The 17,515-nt window shown below is 45.0% G+C and overlaps 4 protein-coding genes and 1 long non-coding RNA gene across 7 annotated transcripts; 2 read left to right on the forward strand and 3 right to left on the reverse strand.

Moving 5' to 3' along the window:
• Positions 1-28: 28 nt before the first annotated feature.
• On the reverse strand, positions 29-2,513 carry LOC126328220 (uncharacterized). The gene is made up of 2 exons (XM_049995999.1): positions 2,401-2,513; positions 29-2,305 (listed from the first exon to the last, which is right to left on the reverse strand). The coding sequence occupies exons 1-2, from the start codon at positions 2,477-2,479 to the stop codon at positions 150-152; spliced, it is 2,235 nt and encodes a 744-aa protein (XP_049851956.1). The 5' UTR covers positions 2,480-2,513; the 3' UTR covers positions 29-149.
• Positions 2,514-3,193: 680 nt separating this feature from the next.
• LOC126328221 (protein spalten-like) lies at positions 3,194-5,357 on the reverse strand. Of its 3 annotated transcripts, none has more exons than XM_049996002.1 (4): positions 5,188-5,357; positions 4,201-4,397; positions 4,077-4,136; positions 3,194-4,018 (listed from the first exon to the last, which is right to left on the reverse strand). In XM_049996002.1, exons 2-4 carry the CDS (start codon positions 4,357-4,359, stop codon positions 3,308-3,310), a joined length of 930 nt encoding a protein of 309 aa, XP_049851959.1. In that variant the 5' UTR covers positions 4,360-4,397; positions 5,188-5,357; the 3' UTR covers positions 3,194-3,307. The 3 variants fall into 3 exon arrangements, with proteins under 3 accessions (XP_049851959.1, XP_049851957.1, XP_049851958.1); XM_049996000.1 differs by having other exon boundaries at positions 5,164-5,324; XM_049996001.1 differs by having other exon boundaries at positions 4,771-5,324.
• A 461-nt stretch (positions 5,358-5,818) lies between these two features.
• Positions 5,819-9,786, forward strand: LOC126328213 (dual specificity protein kinase shkC-like). The gene is made up of 3 exons (XM_049995992.1): positions 5,819-5,906; positions 6,525-6,552; positions 7,811-9,786. The coding sequence occupies exons 1-3, from the start codon at positions 5,819-5,821 to the stop codon at positions 9,549-9,551; spliced, it is 1,857 nt and encodes a 618-aa protein (XP_049851949.1). The 3' UTR covers positions 9,552-9,786.
• A 2,373-nt stretch (positions 9,787-12,159) lies between these two features.
• LOC126328230 (fibronectin-binding protein A-like) lies at positions 12,160-14,499 on the reverse strand. The gene is made up of 2 exons (XM_049996009.1): positions 14,277-14,499; positions 12,160-14,017 (listed from the first exon to the last, which is right to left on the reverse strand). The coding sequence occupies exons 1-2, from the start codon at positions 14,314-14,316 to the stop codon at positions 12,387-12,389; spliced, it is 1,671 nt and encodes a 556-aa protein (XP_049851966.1). The 5' UTR covers positions 14,317-14,499; the 3' UTR covers positions 12,160-12,386.
• A 1,462-nt stretch (positions 14,500-15,961) lies between these two features.
• Positions 15,962-17,462, forward strand: LOC126328231 (uncharacterized). The gene is made up of 3 exons (XR_007561754.1): positions 15,962-16,984; positions 17,104-17,251; positions 17,316-17,462. It is a non-coding gene; the product is annotated as an uncharacterized LOC126328231 (long non-coding RNA).
• Positions 17,463-17,515: the final 53 nt, after the last annotated feature.

Here is a 17,515-nt window from a genome sequence, read left to right on the forward strand (position 1 = left end):
GGGCACTTTAGTGTATATAAAGAACTAGTTTTTTGATAAAAAAGGTATTTTATAGCTTTTTTTTTAACGGAATTACCCACAATCCAAAGAACGCCGACTTTCAGGCGGTTGAATCTCGCAAAAGCCGCCATTTTGGAATGGGCCGGGTTCTAACGACGACCGGCGCCCTTCTTCTTGTGTTTCTTCGATTGACGAAGTTTAGACTGGAGGGCGTTTGTGACGTGTTTTGCCTTACGGCGATCGAACTCTATTTTCGGCATCGGGGGAAGGAGGTGAGTTTCTCTGAACCGACTGCTCGGAGGAAGGGGGTTTTCGAGGGTTTTCCCGGACGCCTTCGACCATTCCTCGTAGAGCTTTCCCTGATTTTTGGCGCCGACGATCACGAGTTTTCCGGCTTCGTTTTTGACTCTGAGCTTTTTCTTGTGCTCAGGGAGGTCTTCCGCGCGGACGTAGTTGCGTTTCTTGCGGTTCCACTTCATGAGACTGCGGTGCTTGAGTAGGTCTTGGTTGCAATCGGGGGTCAGGTCGAGCACGGACGCCTCGAGACTGTTTGGATGGACAGGTTTGTCGCGAATGGACAAGTAGCTTGGTTGAGAAGGGGGAAGGCACTCCAGAAAGTATCGCTCGTCTTTGAAGGAAGGTTCAGGTTGGATCGAGCGTTTGAAATCGACTGTTTTTTTTGTGTCGAGTTCGACTTCCGGAAGGTCGTGATGCTCCGCCTTGGAAATTTTAGATTGATGGAATGCTCTTTTTCGGAGCATGGCCAATGAGGCGTCCGAGGGAGCAGTGGTTGCGTGCTTCTGCTCGTCTTTGGTCTCCAGAATCGTTTGAGGCGGCCTGTAATTTTTGAGGTTCGTCTGGATGAATCGCTCGAGCCCGCAGTCGGAGTCAGTCTCCAGGTGCTTGAACAGAGGGTGGGAATCGCCGAGGGTGCCGTCAAGTCGACGCTTTCCCTCGAGGACGGCCGAGGGAACAGGCTTTCGGCAGATGGTGCGATACAGCTTCTTGGCGTTCTGAGCGCTGGCGTGGAGCTTCTGCAGGTTGCAGTCTTTGGCGAGGGCGGATTGAACCAAGTCCGAATAAGTGGAGAGGCAAGAAGAGGGAATAGAACCTAGAAAGGTGGAGAAATCGGGTTTGACATATCTGTTGACGAATTGCCCATCATCTTGAGGCGGGGGAGGTGCTTGTTGTTCTTGCTCCTTGGATCGCCTTTCCAGGTTCAGAACAGACTTGAGCTCATAATAGTATCCTCGTTCGTCGGGCTGGACGAAGGAATAGGCGTATCCGACCTCTCCGGCTCTAGCAGTTCTCCCTACGCGATGGATGAACAGCTTCGGCTTATCCGGGAAATCGTAGTTGATGATGACGTCCAGTTGGGGTATGTCGATGCCTCTGGCGGCCAGGTCGGTGACAATCATGAACTGAGCCTTTTTTTTGCAAAATTTGGCCATGTTGATCTTCCTCGAAGAGGGATCGAGCTGTCCGTGGATGGCGACGGCCGTAAACCGAAGCTGAGTGAGGAGTTCATATAGATAGTCTACATGGTGTCTGGAACAAGTGAAGATGGCTGCTTGATAGGGAGAGGGTATGAGCTCTTTGAGAAGAACGAGCAAAGCAGCTGATTTTTGTTCCGTTCGAACAGAAATAAACGCCATATTCAAAGTCGGAGGGAGCTGTCTCTCCTTGTCCAACTGGATGAGAGCCGGCTCCTTGAGACCGACTTTGGCAAATTCCACGAGAGATCCGGGCAGTGTGGCGCTGAAAAGAAGCGTCTGCCTGGTAGACAGAGAAGATTGTTGAAGAATGGTCTGACACTCTGTTTGAAGTCCTGACTCCAGAAGTCGGTCCGCTTCATCCAAAACGAGTATTTCTACGTGAGCCAGAGAGATGCCGGTCTCATGAACGAGATGAAGTAACCTGCCTGGAGTGGCAATGATCAAGTTGGGATAAGCGCTTAACATTTCAAACTGGTAAAGCATCTGGTCTCCTCCTAATATCAAGGCTATTCTTAGTCCTGCAGACGACGCCTTGTTCAGCTGTTCGATGTATTTATAGATTTGCTGACACAATTCGCGCGTAGGAGAGATAATCAGCGCTCTGACAGGGGGATATTTCAAGCCAACTTCTTTTTCTTTCAACCTCTGTAATATTGGAACGGCGTAACTCAGAGTTTTCCCACTTCCAGTTCGTGCCATGGCCACCACATCGCGTCCAGCCAACGCCTCTGGGATGACCTTCCTCTGAATGGGCGTTGGCAAATGATAGCCTTTCCTAAAAATCGCTCTCATCAGGCTCGGGTGCAAAGCTTCGCACGTTTCGGCAGAGAGAAAAGGTCAGCGAAGAAATGCGAAAGGGCCCCGACGCGCACGCGAAGGACAGCCCCAAAAGGACGAGACGTACACATCGTCTGGAAAGAGCCGCACGAGGCCTTCTTCTTGGCTTTTTTGACAAAGAAGTCATGTGTGCCTTGAGTCGCCATCGCCAAAAGAGCCTCTCTGACGACGCGCCTCGAGAGGAATGGGTTATTTTTTTTAGACAATTCAAAAAAAAAACACACACGCGTATCACAAGGAAAGAGCGCCCAACGCAACTAGAGCTTCCCTGAGTGGGGCAGAAAAGAGACACGTTCAGCTGTGCGGCGGTCCAAAAAATTTTCCCTGGCCTCATGACAAGCGAAAGCTACTCGCCCGAGTCCTTTTCCACTGAAGGAATAGCCCTCAGAAACTCGAGAGGTGCGCGCGCATGTACTTGAACCGGCGCGGCAGGGGCTCCGCCCCTCGGGGAGGTGAACCCCCCTTCGCAGTTATGTGTGTGTATTGCTTCTCTGACTCTCTCTTGAAGGATCGTCCGCCGGAGCCGGGAGCGGAGACTGTCACCAGTATCTGCAGAGCCGTCGAAAGGAAATGTTTAGGCTTCAGAAGATGCTGGAGAGGACGGAGGAAGAGAGAAAGGAGCGAGAAATTCAAGACAGGCTCCAAGAACGCCGATCAGAAATGGAAGAGAAACGGGCGAAAAAGAGTCAGAAAAGAAAGAGGAAGAAGGAACTGGCAAGAGAACGGCATAGACAGAAAAAAGCAAAGATATCGTCTGATTGTAATGGGGTGAAAAACGGTGAAGAGAACGCCAACGACACAAATGACAAAGATTGACACATTTCGAAAATTTTCAAGAGAATGTGTAAATCGGAAACGCATTCAAACAATGTTTTTGCGTTTACTCAGCAGGCTCTACATATAGCAAAAGTCCGTGAGAAGATAGGACCGCCTTTTTTTCTCGAACAATTTTTTTTTGTTTCCCAAAAAACGAACTATGCCTTCGACTCTTCCATAACAGAAGAGGAATCGAGCACGTCATCATGAGGTTGAGCATCGGGAATTTTCTCTTCTATAGAACCAGTAGAAGTCTCCTCATGATCCCAATTCAGAATGACAACCAAAACTGTAACGTTATCCTCTGTTTTCTTTTTTAACGCCTCCTCTACCAAATCAGTCGCTATTTGAGTTGCTCCTCTCCCTTCAAGATGACGGTTCTGGACAAATTTCGCCACTTCGTAATGGCTCATCACGTCCCACAATCCGTCGCACGCTATCACCAAATACCTGCTTCTGGTCGTCAGTTCAAACTGACCGATCGAAGGTTCGCAAGACACGAAATTCTGAGACGTCTTAGGCACTTTGAATCGGCTGTCTCCAAAAGACCTCGATACAGCCAGCGAACCAAACACACGGTTGAAGAAAACATGTCCGCCTAGCGATTCGATCCTCATCTTCTCCTTCGGGTCGCTCGCGCGATGAATCTTTGTCAGAATTGTATAGTCCATTTCGCCATTATCATTCAATTCCACCAAGGACGCCTCGGAATCGCCAACGTTCGCCACGTACAGCCTCCTCTCCATCAATAATAAAATCACGCCAGTCGACCCATTCATCCATTGATTCTCGTTACTCTTCATCACAATCAATTCGTCCGTCTCCCTGAACCCAACCCGAATCGCATCTTCTATCCTCCCTAACCGAAACTATACACACACGTCAACTTCTCTCTCTTCTCCTCTCTCTCCCCCCCCTCATGCGTACCTCCGGCGCCTCCACAATCTTCCTGTGCAAGTAATCTCTACAAAGTTTCGCTGCATCCACCTTCCACAATCCTTTATCGTCAGCCTATGCCCCGTACATTTCTCACACAAAACTATACACATACTCCTCCATGTCCATCATAGACTCCAAAGAACGCCGTATGGTCGGGTACGGCGTCCAGGACTGCCTTCAGATCCTCGAACATTACGTGCGTGTCCTCCATGGTCTCCCTCCTTCCCTGCACTTCGTACAGCCCCGCTTCAATACTGGGATATTCCTTCATCTCTCTACCTCGTTCTAGACACGCCCTTCTCTTTTCGTCTGCAATGGTAATATGCGCGCATCGCAATACAGACACAGTGGGATCAAGAAAACAAAAGGGGCGAGAAACACTTCTGTTAGTCTTAAAAAATTTATATACAAATAATACACCCACAACCAAGCAACACAGACACTTTTCGCGAGCTGGACTGTCTCAAAGCAGCCGGATTTTTGCCTCGTAAAGAGGAGGAGTACCGCACAGGTCGGCGGAATCGGCCTCACTGTCAAGAAATGAAACATTTTTGTCCGTCAGAGAATAGAAAAGCTGGCGGGCAAAGAAGGCCTCTTTCCTGACAGCAGGGTACTGACGACAAGCACAAGAGCGACCCAACTCAAGAACAGCCTCGGAACCAGAAGAAGCACGCTTCCGCACCCGCATCACACTTGCACTGTGCCACGTAGAACGCGGTTGACCCAACCTGTCACACTCTTGCTGTGAGTAGAACGCGCACGAACGTCATAATCGTCAATCCTCTTCAAACCAAGCGTCATATATAAACAGCGCTTAAGGTATTCTACGTTTATATCCACGCAACGCCTCTGCATATCGCTAGTGCAGGACCTTTTCCAAGAGGCTTCAGATTACACACATGTGAGATTCTCAAGTGCTGTCTGATAGCAGCGTCGTCGCCGTCGTCAGCTCTGGGGCTGAAGGTAGACGCAAAACCCAAGGGTATGCGAGCCTGATAACACAACCCGCAAAGGAGTCGCCCCCTGTGCGTACACGCTTCACTTCTCACGATTTTTCCATATACATAACACGCACACCTCTATCTCGTGTAGACGTTACCTTCTTTCTTCGTAGGCGTGTCTCGCGAAGAGCTGTTTCTAGAGATCACACGAGCCTTGTATTCTTTAAGTGGAGCTTCGATAAAAGAGGGCTGCTCCGACTTGTGCGAGACAAGCTATATCTCTCTCACTGGAACGCAGTGCTTGTGTGAAATGTTCTAAAGTGTGTGTACAAATTTTTCTCTGCAGAAATATATTTTCTCTTGTGTATACAATTTCGAAACTGCACAGACATGAAGCTAATTCGGCCACGGATTTCTCATGCGCGTGTCCTGCTTATCCCTACGTTTTTCTCAACGAGGTCAGAGTGAGAAAAGAGTCCCTTGCTATCAGAACGTGCGCGCGAAAAAGCGACCTGACCTGTGCTGTTCTAAAGAAAACGGTCTGGGCAAGGCTCCTACCTGAGGTGGGCACCGGTTCTTGGATTGCGTACGTGTCCACAATGCACGATATGTTCTCCCTTTTTTCTCCCTGTATTAAAACAGCGAAGAACGCAGCGACACTAAATTGAGAGGAGCACCTTGTTTTTGAGAGCGAGGGGAGTGTATTAATCTCGCTCGAGGAGGATAATAGAATGCGCGTATTTTTTTTCGAGATGTTGCGGTAGACGAAGGCGCAGATGACAAGATAAGATGCACTCTAAAGAACGCAAAGTGACGACAAAGAACTACAAACTTGTGTGTATTTGTACAATCAGCGATCTAGACCCTTCAGAAGAACGTGAGATTCAACAAAGGAATACATTTGTCGCGACGATTTATATATCCCGAATTTTTTTTTGGTTTCTACTAATGTACGTTGTTCAATATTCATAGTTGTTGGCACTTGGCTAAGTGTCTTGCAAATATACCTCTAGTTTAGCCATTGCTTTTAAGCGGAGTGCGTTCAAGAGCACGAACAGACGAGACGGGTTGTCCATAGCAAACTAAGGGGGATCCAGACGGCCGTACTTCAAGTACAAGGACAGTGTATAATTGATATGCACGCGTGTGCACGGCTTTTGTGAATTGTGGACATATGTGGGACTGATCAATGCTATACGACAGGCATGCTATTATTTTTTGTACTGTCCAGACAAGTTGGTCTCTCGGTACATTTTGAAACACAATCTACTGAAGGATGAATCCAAAGTTAAGATCCCAGGATAAAGAGCTGTCGATCTTGAAAAACCACTTTATTATCTTACGTCGAAGTAAAGATCGAAGCAAAATTTTGTATACGCTAGAAGCACTTCATGACAAAGTGCGGGGTAATGGTGCGTAAAGAATCACGTTCGTTGCATTCGCGGCATTTGTTGAGCACTCTTTATCTGTCTTCGGAACCAAAGCTGGTAATCAGCAAATCTCGAGGAAATAGAGAAAAAAAAGTGAAAGAGTAATTGTAGATGATAAACACCATACCCCGAGCACACATGTACATGCACATTATCAATGTTCATACATACAACGTACACACATGTCATCGTACATGTGGAAGTCCGAGAGAGATGCGGCGATACAGGGGCTATGTTGATGTGACGCGCTGACATATTTTCTTTGTGTGGTATTCTGTGTACAGATGAGTTGAAGGTGCTGGTCTGCCGCCAGGGCGTTTCCGAGATTCTACTGAAGTACATGCAGTCAGAGGTTCCAGAGTTGAAGTTAGCTGCCGCCAAAGTATTTCGAAGCATTTCGGTAAACGAGAGAGGTAGAAGTATTATGTCAGATGAGAATGTCGCGAAAAAGCTGATCAAGGTCTTGACAGCTGCGGATAACGTTGCCCTGCAGATCATATGCCTCTCTTCCTTGTGGAATTTGGCGCTGAACGGTATGTTCTCGAGCGGAGAGAAAGAAACTCCGCCTCTGGTACACATGTATCATATGGACATAACTCTGACGACAATGCATGCGGTTTTTCGATTTCTAGAGATCAATCGGAAGGAAATTATGGCAGAAGGGGGGGTTCAGCTTTTGGCACAGATGCTGGAGGTAGGCGATGCCAGAATGCTGAATGAGGTGTTAGGGGCTCTGAGAGTTATCTCAGAGGACGGTATGTTATTTGGGGGTGTTTTTTTTCCCAAGAGGGTCTGACAGGAGAGTGTTCTTGTGGGATATGTGTACGTATGGGATGGTGTGAACAGATGAAGGAAAGGCGTTTATAGGAGATTCGGGCGCGATACGGAGTCTTGTGAAACTCCTGCATTCAAGCATCGAGAAGGTCCAAGGAACAAGTGCCTTGATCTTGAAGAATATCTGTATTGAAGATAGTACGTTTTGAAGAGGAAGAAGAGGGTACAGTGAATAAATGCGCTTGGGAAGACTGACTCTCTTTTTTTAACGATGCCGTATGTGATGGACGACTTATTGTGTATTGTCGAGCGCAGAGAAGAACATGCATTTGTTGGATGCAGAGGGCGGGTCAGGAAAGCTGTTGCAAATTTTATCGAAGCACGGGACTGAATTCCGTACGAAGTCCGCGCTTCCAAGAGATGTGTTGAGCAAATATTTCGACGAGCTGATTAGCTGGGAGGACTTGGTGTTCATCAAAGAATTGGGAGAGGGCAGATATGGTCATGTGTACATGGCTAAGTATTGCAATTTCTTGGTTGCCTGCAAGGTGATAAAGAACCCGCTGACGGTTGAGAGCGCAGAATCGCAGTTAGAAGAGCTGCGGTTGATGCGTCGTTTGAAGCACCCGAATGTGTTGTTGTTGTTGGGGGTCTGCCTGAACCCATCTAACCAAGTTGTGATCGTGACGGAATTTTTGGCTCGGGGGAATCTGAAGAGTTGTATAGGTGATATCAAGAACCTTAGCGTGAGAATGAGCATTGTAATGGATATAGCAAGAGGGCTGAATTGGCTCCATGCTCATCAGGTAGTCCATCGAGATCTGAAGTTGGCCAATCTTTTGGTAGACAAGGACTACACTGTAAAGATTTCTGATTTCGGGCTGTCCCTAGATTTAAGGAGAAACCAAGTTTGCCACGACTTTCGAGGTAACCTAAAATATTCCCCCCCAGAGATTCTGCGCGCTCGCTATGATAAGTCAATGCCAGTATATCAATACACAGAGAAGACTGATGTGTATTCGTTCGGACTGATTTTTTGGGAGATGATTTCTTACAAGCAGTTGTTTGCCAATATGCAGGGTAAAGACGAATTTACGAATATGGTTCTCATGGGCGAGAGGCCTAGACTCCTGCACCATTGGCCCGAATCGGTGAAGGATCTTCTAACTTGCTGTTGGAACGAAAGTGCTTCGAGGCGTCCTCTCTTTCCGCAGATCTTGAAACGGCTCGAAGTGATTTATATTGATTTGATGTGTCCAGATCCGCTTGGAAAACGTGTCTGCAAGCAGTTGTGGAAATTTCGACGTCATAGTATCATCCCATTCCGAGAATTCGAGCAAGTCCTTCAAGAACTCGTCAAGCCCGAACCTAAGTACTATGCAAAAAATATCAAATATTTGTGGGCTCTTTTGTGCGATCCTTATGATGACACGGTCAAATTTGATCGATTCTGCCAAGTTCTTTCTTGGTTTGGACCCTTTCAGCCTTTCAATGCCTTTTTAAAACGCATCAGACATACGCTACGCCTTCCCTCATTTCATGGGGACCTCTCTGTCCAAAAAGCCACTTTTCTTATCCGAGAATGCTATTATCGTCACCATCGCAAGCCCGATATAAAATCTGTCCCCTCCTCCACTGCATCTCCAAATATCTCTACCTCTTCTGTTAACAATCTACCTAACAAAAATGCTCACCGTCAAGCCAGCGTAGATCACATCGCTCCTGGCTCTGTCAACCCCTTCTCTACCTCTAATATCTCTAGAAGGAAATCTATGCCTAAATCTCGCACATCTTCCGCTATTCAAAATCAAACCATCTCCACTTCTAAACAACAAACTCTATCTAAACATATTTCTCATTTCCACAATTCTTCCGCTCAACTGCGTTCTCATTCCCCCTCTTCCGACACCAGCATATCTTCCTCTAATCTCCTCTATGACACACATTGTGCCTTCTTCTATCCCTCCAACCAGCCCCCTTCCATCACCCACTACTACTCTACTTTCTTTCCTGCCTCTATTTCTTCTCGCTCGTCCGGTAAATTACTCACCTCCACCAATCGCCTCTCCTTCGGCTCTCATACCTCCTACTTTCTCTACCGCTTCAGTGCCATTGACTTCGGCGCTTTTGTCCTTACCTACGTCGACAAAGACGGCTACATTTTTCACAAAAAAATTCAACATGAATCCGGTAAATACTTTATCGATGACTTCAGCGTCGACTTCCCAGATTTCCTCTCACTCCATAAATTTTGCAAACGCCGCTTCAAACTCCAACGACACGTCCCCGGCAGCATCTATCAAACCCTATTCGCCTGAACTCTCTGCCCCTTCTCATGCCCTGCGTCAGCGTCGCAACGCTGGTGGCTTCTACCTTTCTCTCCTCTTATATGTGCCCACTCCCTACAACGTATACAACTCTTCGTGGTTCATACACACGCCGCCTGCTATCACTATATGTACATGCATGCTATTTCTTATACATACTTCATTCATGGCACATTACTTGCCTTCATTCTCTGTTCCACATGCATTTGCCACTTGTATAATTACTCTCTGCAAATTTCTCTGTTATTTCGCTCGCTTTCGTGTGCATCCAGTTTCTATTTCTTTTTCACCATGTATCGTAACACTCTATACAATCCTCTCTGTCTGAGTAAATTTTATCTATTTCGCACTATCCCACCTCGTATCGCCCTTATTCCATGTTTCTGTGTACACGGATACTATAAGCGCGTACCGCATTTTGTTGTACAGGCGTGCTGAATCTGTCATCGCATTGCTTGTTCTCTCCACGTGGGTACGCACGCCCCTCAGTCTGATCTTATGTATGTTACGGATTCCCCATCCTCCGTCGCATATGCATGCTATCATTCCCACGCCTTTGTCTTGGCTTCCGCTCCATGTTTTCTATCGTCCCCTCTATTTGCTTTCTCAACTTCTGCCTAGACCGTGCTACGCTTCGAGTAAAAGTCTCTCTTCAAACGCGACACGTCGTCTCGAGGGCACCCTGGAGCGGGGTCTGCAAATGGTTCTCTGGTTTATGTACCCCTCTGTGAGAACAGAGCATGAAGCTGCCGGAAACCATAAAAATTCGGGACTTGGCAACGTGATACAAAAATGTAAGCTTTGTAAAATCAGGTTCGACGCATAGAAACAACTGCGGCTGGCGGAAAGACTGCTTGACGTTGCGGGAATCTTCATAGAAATGTACTTAAGTAATAGGTTTTGTGACCTCCTGTTCTACTGAAACGCGCAAAAAACTAATACGGAGTCTAAAATTTAGCATAAATGAGCAGCGCATTGAAATATCCTTTGGATGTGCACGGATTGAAGAGAACGATAGAAAAATAGAGCAGTAGTTGGGCTGTTTTAGATGAGCCGTCCGTAGATGTTGTACTAAATTTTCTCATGATGCTGCTTTCATCTATTAGTACGTATGCGTGAAGATGAGATTAAAACGTGTTATAGATATAGCATTGTGCAGCTACGCCTGAGAAATAAAAGGTTTTGGATTTAGTGGACAAAGCAAGATAGTGATGTGTGGTACCTTTGTGTCATACTGCTATTGTGTTACATTCTCGTTTGCAGTGGATGAAGATAGAAACTTATGTTAGCAGCATCACACACTAATACAAATGAAAATGTGGGCGTCAATACTGACATTTGACATCTGACTCCCCGACTCAGAATATATTGTGAAATGGAAAAACGTTCGACATTTGAATTTACGGCACGGAGTGCATAAATATAAATGCCGTTATGTGTTTTATTATTTAGAATAATTTATATGTTAATGATGACAGAGCTATTTAAAAGCTTCCAACAATTTTAAGTTTAAGGTTTTAGTGCGCGGAGTGTGGATTTTGCATTTGCGACCTGATACCCAGACTTTTGGTATTTAAAGGTTTTTGTAGGAACTTATCTCTGTCTGAGTCGACCGAGAAAATATAGATTGAAAATAATGTCATATTCGATGATAGAGGAGGTGTCTCTGTAGTCTGTATTATTATTTTGAATCATTATGTACAAACAGAACAAGCTGAATTCAAAGGGTTTAGCGTGTTTGTCTTCTGTCCGGATTTATTGTTTTAAGCGCATAACTGGACATTTCCTCATTTTGTGCTGACGCCAGTTGGGTGACTGCGTGGACGTTCTATGTCAAACCGCTGCCGGTAAATTTCGCGGCATCTGTACTGGAAAAAGTAGTGTCGCTCAGCCAGCGATTCAATACAGATGGATACTTAGCGGCAGATATAACATTGCCAAGTCCTCTAGGTAAGAAGAAAAATGTGTTATATATGCGATATATGTCAAAATATCGGGATATCATTTTCCTGCTCATAGAGAGGCATTATGAAGAGATTTGAAAAACTCTGTTGATGCATGTAACGTTTTCACGTATGAGACTTGCTCTAACTGTGAGAAGTTGGTCTGTTAAAGACAAGAGGAGCCAGTCCATCTCGAATCAATTGATAAACTGATGGGCGGCTCCATTTATGCACAGCGGTACAAAAAGGGTCTTTTTGACAGACTCGTGCAGTGCACACATTACATGTCTCGCGCTAAGACACAGCACTTGAGTGACAGTATTTATGGGAAATTCTCGCACCTCACATGGAAGTAGTGCTTACTGACACCTCCTTTCAGAAGTAACGGGGGATTTGGATGCGATTTCATTTTTCGCTAGGAGAAAGCGTGGACAGGGCCTGCGAAGTGGAAAATTCGTCGATAGAGGGAGAGGCAAACACAGCACAAATACAGCAGCGCTCAGAGAGGCTCGCCAGGAATTAAGAGGCTTTTTGAAGGGCTCTTTGATTTTGCTGAAAACCTAGTACATGCAATATGCCTCGAGAATAGGATAGGCTAGAGAGGGGCCGTTCATTTTTAGGAAGGTTTGATATTAAAACAAAAGATACAAAATAGATGGCGTGCCCTGAAAGAGGATAATTTTATTGTATATTTAGAGTAGAAGATAATCATGATACACAATTGCTTTATGTCCGATGGATTTAGTGCTGTATAGACAAAAGGTGTCAAAAATGAACAACACAGGTTTTTTAGATACGATGTGCTCTGAAAACTCTGCAAATAAGGAACCATGGTTTTGATCATACGTTATACATGGACTAGAGGGTGTAAGGCGATGTGAATTTAGCCGCCTTCGGCTTTGGATGACGTATTGGTGGAGTTAGACGATAAGAGGGCTCGTTGAAATTGAATGCAAAAGCTAGATAACTTGTTAACGCATTGATTCAAGAGTTCGGTAGGAATATTAGAGAGTTCATCCATTAAGCATTTTTGAACTTGTTGAGAGTAGGCTATAGCTTTTTCAATATTGCCTTTGGTCCTAGGATCGACAGCGAGATGTTTTTTGAATTCTTGAGCGAAGTCCGTTGAAGTTTCAACAAAGGCCGCAAGAACATTTTTGAAGTTATCATTCATACCTCTAATTTCGAGTATCGTTAAAACTGTGTCTAGGGATGTATGGAATATGTATTCTTGGAGCGGGATATCATAGTAAGAAGGAGGCAAGACATTATTGTACTCACTCATAAGTTTGACTCGGAGTTTCTTTCGTCGACGGTGTGCTTCAATTGTCAACTCTTTGATTTCTTCATTAATGTCTTGAATACACTTGTCGCCATTCTCTGCAGCGGCCGTCAAATCCTTCATTTTTTGTTGTAATTCCTGCCTTGATTCCTTGGATACGAGGTTCTTCTTTCTCTGCATGCTCTGTGCTATGAATCGTTTCACTTCATTCTCATCTACATCTGTGGACAAATCTATCGGGAACAGTCCTAGCTGGTCTCCTAATTGACCTTGATACCATTTATCGTTCACTTTCCCTGTTACAACTAATATGTCACCATTTCGAATGCTCAGCAGATCCTCCCGAGCTTGAAAGTGCCTGGGAGCATTCGCCTTTCCAAAGTTTACTAGCGCCTTGCAAAACGGAGACGTCCGACCTGTCAGCTCGGACACAACAACTGGATCTTCCGGTGGCAGTGGAAGCTCATCAAATGGAGGTTTCATCAATCGCCGTTCTGATGGACTGGCCTGCACTGACTTGGATGGAGGGAGAGGTGTAAAAGACGGCGGCGGTGGCATAAAGGATGGTGGTGACATCGGCGATCCAGTAACTTCTGACGGTAAAGCATCTCCTGTCGACGTTGTCGGCAATACCTCAGATAAACCACCATTATTTTCTGATGCCGGAACTAAGGAACCTTCTATCGACGCTGTCGACGGCTCCTCAGGCAAATCATTGACCTTCTCAACAGTTTTATCATTTCTTGAATTTAGTTCCCGATGACGACATATCACTACGTTTGACCCTCTTTTTCTCCGGTCTAATTTAAATTCATTAGGTTCTTTTTTGTCTTTTTCTGGTGTCTCCCGATCCTTCTTCAGTCTCTGTTCTTTTCCTTTCTTTGAATTTTTTTTCAGCTTTTCGCCTGCTTTATCTTTGTTTTTTATTTTTTTACTTGCTTCTAGCACATCTTCGTTGTCGGCCTGCTTTTCCCTCATTTTGCCCATTTTCCCTCCCTCTACTTCGACTTCTCCTACATCGCTCTTACTTTCTATTCCCTCTTCACCCAACATCCCTCCTTCCACCTCCTCATCTAGCTCAGTTTCTTCCATCTCTTCGTCTAGCTCAGTTTCTTCCATCTCTTCGTCTGACTCAGTTTCTTCCATCTCTTCATTAAACATTTTTCTTTTCGACTCTTCGCCTAACTTAGCCCCTTCTATCTTTTGATTCACTATTTCCTTTGTCACCTCTTCTGTAATCGCAAAACGTGTCAGCCTCGCGCAGTGCGCATTCTATCTCGACCCATCTTCTCCTTTTCGCGTAATCACATATTCATCATACACATAAACACGTTCACACACATCATTTCATTAGCTTTGCCTTTCTTCCAAGGCTTGCATTACAGAACTTTGCCATAATCCTCTCTTCTCCGCTGCAGATGCACCAAGACCACCATTCTTTTGTCAACTCCCCCGTTCTTCCTTCCTTCTGACAAATACATCCGTACGCACCCAGACTTCTTTCGTCACTATTGTTGCTATCCTCTGCCATCGTCGTCTCCGTCGATTCTCTACTTCCAATGTGTGTCTCTCGTGCCCTCTCTTATCAGGGCAACGTCATATATCAGAGCTTTCTATTCTAGGCGTCTTCTGTGCTAGTATTCAGTTGCTCACGTTATATGCCACAACCGAGTCTAGTCTGAATAATTGCAATTGTTGCAATCTTCTCTCAGTTAAAAAAAAAATTTTAGTCCTCGCATGCTTGCATGGCTGAGGCCGGGGTATTTCTTACAGATAACCTACTCCAGACAAAGAATCATATATGTATGCATAGGTTTTTTGGAAATCCCGCGGGATATCGCCCAAATCTTTCGAACCTCATTTATTGATATTAAACAAGTCTTTGTACTCAGCCACAAAAAGATTGCGTACAATTCTGGATTCGTGAGTGCGTGCTCTCCTTTCCCCTCCCATTTTATAAATCCATTTGCCGAGTACCTGACATTCATTCATTGCAGTGGTTGTACCGCGGTTTTTTGCATCGTGGACTCAAGAGCGGACCTCCTTCTATTGTTATCTTTTCTGATCAGAAATTGATATGCTAAGTATAGGTACTTTTCGTTGCTTGTTTTCTCATTGAAATTGCTTGTTTAATATACAAGTGATCCAAATGTACACTTATTTCTTTCACACAACTCCGTTTCTGCTCAGCAGATCAACTGGTCCCTGTCTCTCCAATAGGATGATCTGGCTTCAATTACTTCATCACCGAGATCAGATTCACGGGTATTTCAGCGCCCTCCTCTCCCCTGCGTACTTCAGCACTTCCAATTGTACGTTTACTCGCAGTAAAAAGAGCATCAATTTCGCGTGCAGAGCTCTTTCTCCTGACTTGAGAGCCTCAGTGTTAAATAATGATGTGTGCGTGAAGTGAGTCTCGTTTTTCTGCAACGATACACGCGCTTATTATGGGATTAACGTACCTCCGTAACAAGCTTTAGCAAATGAGAGGCATAATTTGGCAAGCTAGGCGGAATGTCAGTGTGCATCAGGATAATCAATCTCTCCATACCATGTGGCAGAAATTGCAGGAATTTAGAGCGTTGGTGATACCACTCGGCAAGAAAAGTGGTGACTCGGCACTTCAACTCTGCCAATGCTCTGGCACTCGACGGGCCAAGTGATTTTTGTGTACACCAAAATCCATTATACATGCACCTTTCTCTTTTCTTTGTTCAAGGATTTTCTCATTGGGCCGGCGCTCTCACCCCCTACTGAGAGTGCTGACCAAGAACGTAAATGGAGGACCGGAGACTCTTTTTTTTATTAGAGGCCGAAAGCGTGTTAATATGGGTTTTTACCATTTTTTTTTAGTTGTAACAACAAACTGCCTGCTTCGGGGTGACGAAAGTTTAAAAGAAGGCCTTTTGCAACCAAGCGTATATGCTCCATTAAAGGCTTAATTTTTGTAAGAATAAAAGGGAAAGAAAGACAAAGAGAGGTACGTATGTGTTATCAATGATAAACGAAGTTTTGAAACGTGACTTATTGGCTCTATTCTCTTATACAATGCATAATGAGTACGCCATTCAGGATTTCGTCAGTTAAAGTGTTCTCTCTATTAGCAAAATTGAGAGGGATGAATGAAGGGGATTTGTTAGAGCGCTCAAAGGCTGAATATTATCTTACTTCTGATGCTCAAGGCAACGATGGTTTCTATCTATCAGGTGGCTATTTTGATTTTTCCCATTCGATAAATACCGATGAATCATCTCAGAAAGATGACCAAACATTTTTAGGTTTTAGACATAATCGCCGTATTCGTCGAAACTCCTCGCCAAAACCATTGCGTCCTCTTTCACCTGTAGCATTTGGCGCTTCGTCCGAATGCTGCACCGATCTCTCGGCTCTCTCTATGTCCAATCAAAATAGCTCGTCAATTCTCAAACAAACTTCTTTTTGCATCTCGTCTATGCCTCCTGCTCCAGAAATCCATTTTTCTCTGTGGCCATACTCGATGAAACTCCACGTGCCGACGCTCACCTCGCGCCTTTTTCGTCCAGCAAGGACTTTTATAACCTCCGAAAAATCGGCATCTTGTTCCTCCCGCCTTAAAACTTATTTCTCAGGATCTATGGAATCTCTAAAATACTATCAAAGGCATCTCAAACGCAGACGAGAAGCAAGGGTGCTTTTAGACAGTACTGCATCTTCAATCTTCTCAGGCTGTTCTGTATCTTCAAAACACGCCCTTTATGGCAATGTTCATCGAACAAATTCCCCTTGTAACTTCGTTAAATCACCAATTTGTCACGCTATACCATCACAACTTAAAACTCCAAACAATCTTTCTTCTCAACTCAAAATGACTCAAGCCTGCTTTTCTCGCCGCCTCATTCCCAATACTCCCGCACTTAGACTACCTCTATCTGGGCAGCGTTCCTCCAAGTGAATACCCATCTTATCAATTTTTACTAAGGTGTGTGGTATGCACCTCCCATCTGCTCATAGAGGCAAGAAAGTAAAAGCGCACTAGCTTCTTTCTTCCAGTTACCTCGAATTTTCGTGTACACTTTTTTTTTAAGTCGGTCATCGCGATCCACTTTTCGTCATTCTGTCCTGTGCCTCCAGGAACTGGCAACCTAAAATGTCAACATGAAGGCCGAGGGTATGGTCTCCAACTACTCATCCACAGAAGATAAGTTACCAAACCCGAACAAGTATGTGTTTTCCTGGTGGCGCCGTCAACCTCACTCCCACATACAGCAGCATTGAGCCAAAAACTCACTTATATCGGGAGTCTCCTCTGGTCAGAAGAAAATTGACCCTTTTTTTTAAGTGCTGTACTGAAATTTCGAAACTATTTGCCTAAAAGCCGATATTTGCTCGAACACCATATGCGTCCTCCGCCACCGGACTTGGTTTCCGAAAAGCTAGAATATTTCGAATCTCCTGCATACCAGAAGTTGCAACAAGAGGATGACCAGGTACTTACTTACAGATAATTTTTATGAAAAAATATATGAGGAACGCTTTTGACACTTTTCATAGATATTGCTGAGTTCGGCGCCCCAAAAACTCAATTGGGATCTTCAAAGGGATCTCGAGCCCAAACTCGTACGCCTTAATCAACTCACGCAAAATGCCATTTCTTCCATGTTAAGGGAGAAGTTGGCTAATAATTCGAAATAAAGTTCTTGGCCTTTCGGCATGAAAAGCGTGTTCAAAGGCAATACGGATTTTTTTTTTCG

Source organism: Schistocerca gregaria, unplaced genomic scaffold, assembly GCF_023897955.1.
Source record: "Schistocerca gregaria isolate iqSchGreg1 unplaced genomic scaffold, iqSchGreg1.2 ptg001104l, whole genome shotgun sequence".
NCBI lineage: Eukaryota > Metazoa > Arthropoda > Insecta > Orthoptera > Acrididae > Schistocerca > Schistocerca gregaria.

Bases quoted from the DNA above. Each gene is read 5' to 3' on its own strand.
- LOC126328220 (XM_049995999.1), bottom strand. From the start codon at position 2,479: ATGGCGACTCAAGGCACACATGACTTCTTTGTCAAAAAAGCCAAGAAG. The intron at 2,306-2,400 runs GTACGTCTCGTC...AAACGTGCGAAG, and splicing joins CGGCTCTTTCCAGACGATGT to CTTTGCACCCGAGCCTGATG.
- LOC126328221 (XM_049996002.1), bottom strand. From the start codon at position 4,359: ATGAAGGAATATCCCAGTATTGAAGCGGGGCTGTACGAAGTGCAGGGA. The intron at 4,137-4,200 runs GTATGTGTATAG...GGATTGTGGAAG, and splicing joins TCTATGATGGACATGGAGGA to GTGGATGCAGCGAAACTTTG. The intron at 4,019-4,076 runs GTACGCATGAGG...GTGTGTGTATAG, and splicing joins AGATTGTGGAGGCGCCGGAG to TTTCGGTTAGGGAGGATAGA.
- LOC126328213 (XM_049995992.1), top strand. From the start codon at position 5,819: ATGCACTCTAAAGAACGCAAAGTGACGACAAAGAACTACAAACTTGTG. The intron at 5,907-6,524 runs GTGAGATTCAAC...GCTGGTAATCAG, and splicing joins TCTAGACCCTTCAGAAGAAC to CAAATCTCGAGGAAATAGAG. The intron at 6,553-7,810 runs GTGAAAGAGTAA...GACGGTTGAGAG, and splicing joins GAGGAAATAGAGAAAAAAAA to CGCAGAATCGCAGTTAGAAG.
- LOC126328230 (XM_049996009.1), bottom strand. From the start codon at position 14,316: ATGGCAGAGGATAGCAACAATAGTGACGAAAGAAGTCTGG. The intron at 14,018-14,276 runs GTGCGTACGGAT...TTGCGATTACAG, and splicing joins TAGTGACGAAAGAAGTCTGG to AAGAGGTGACAAAGGAAATA.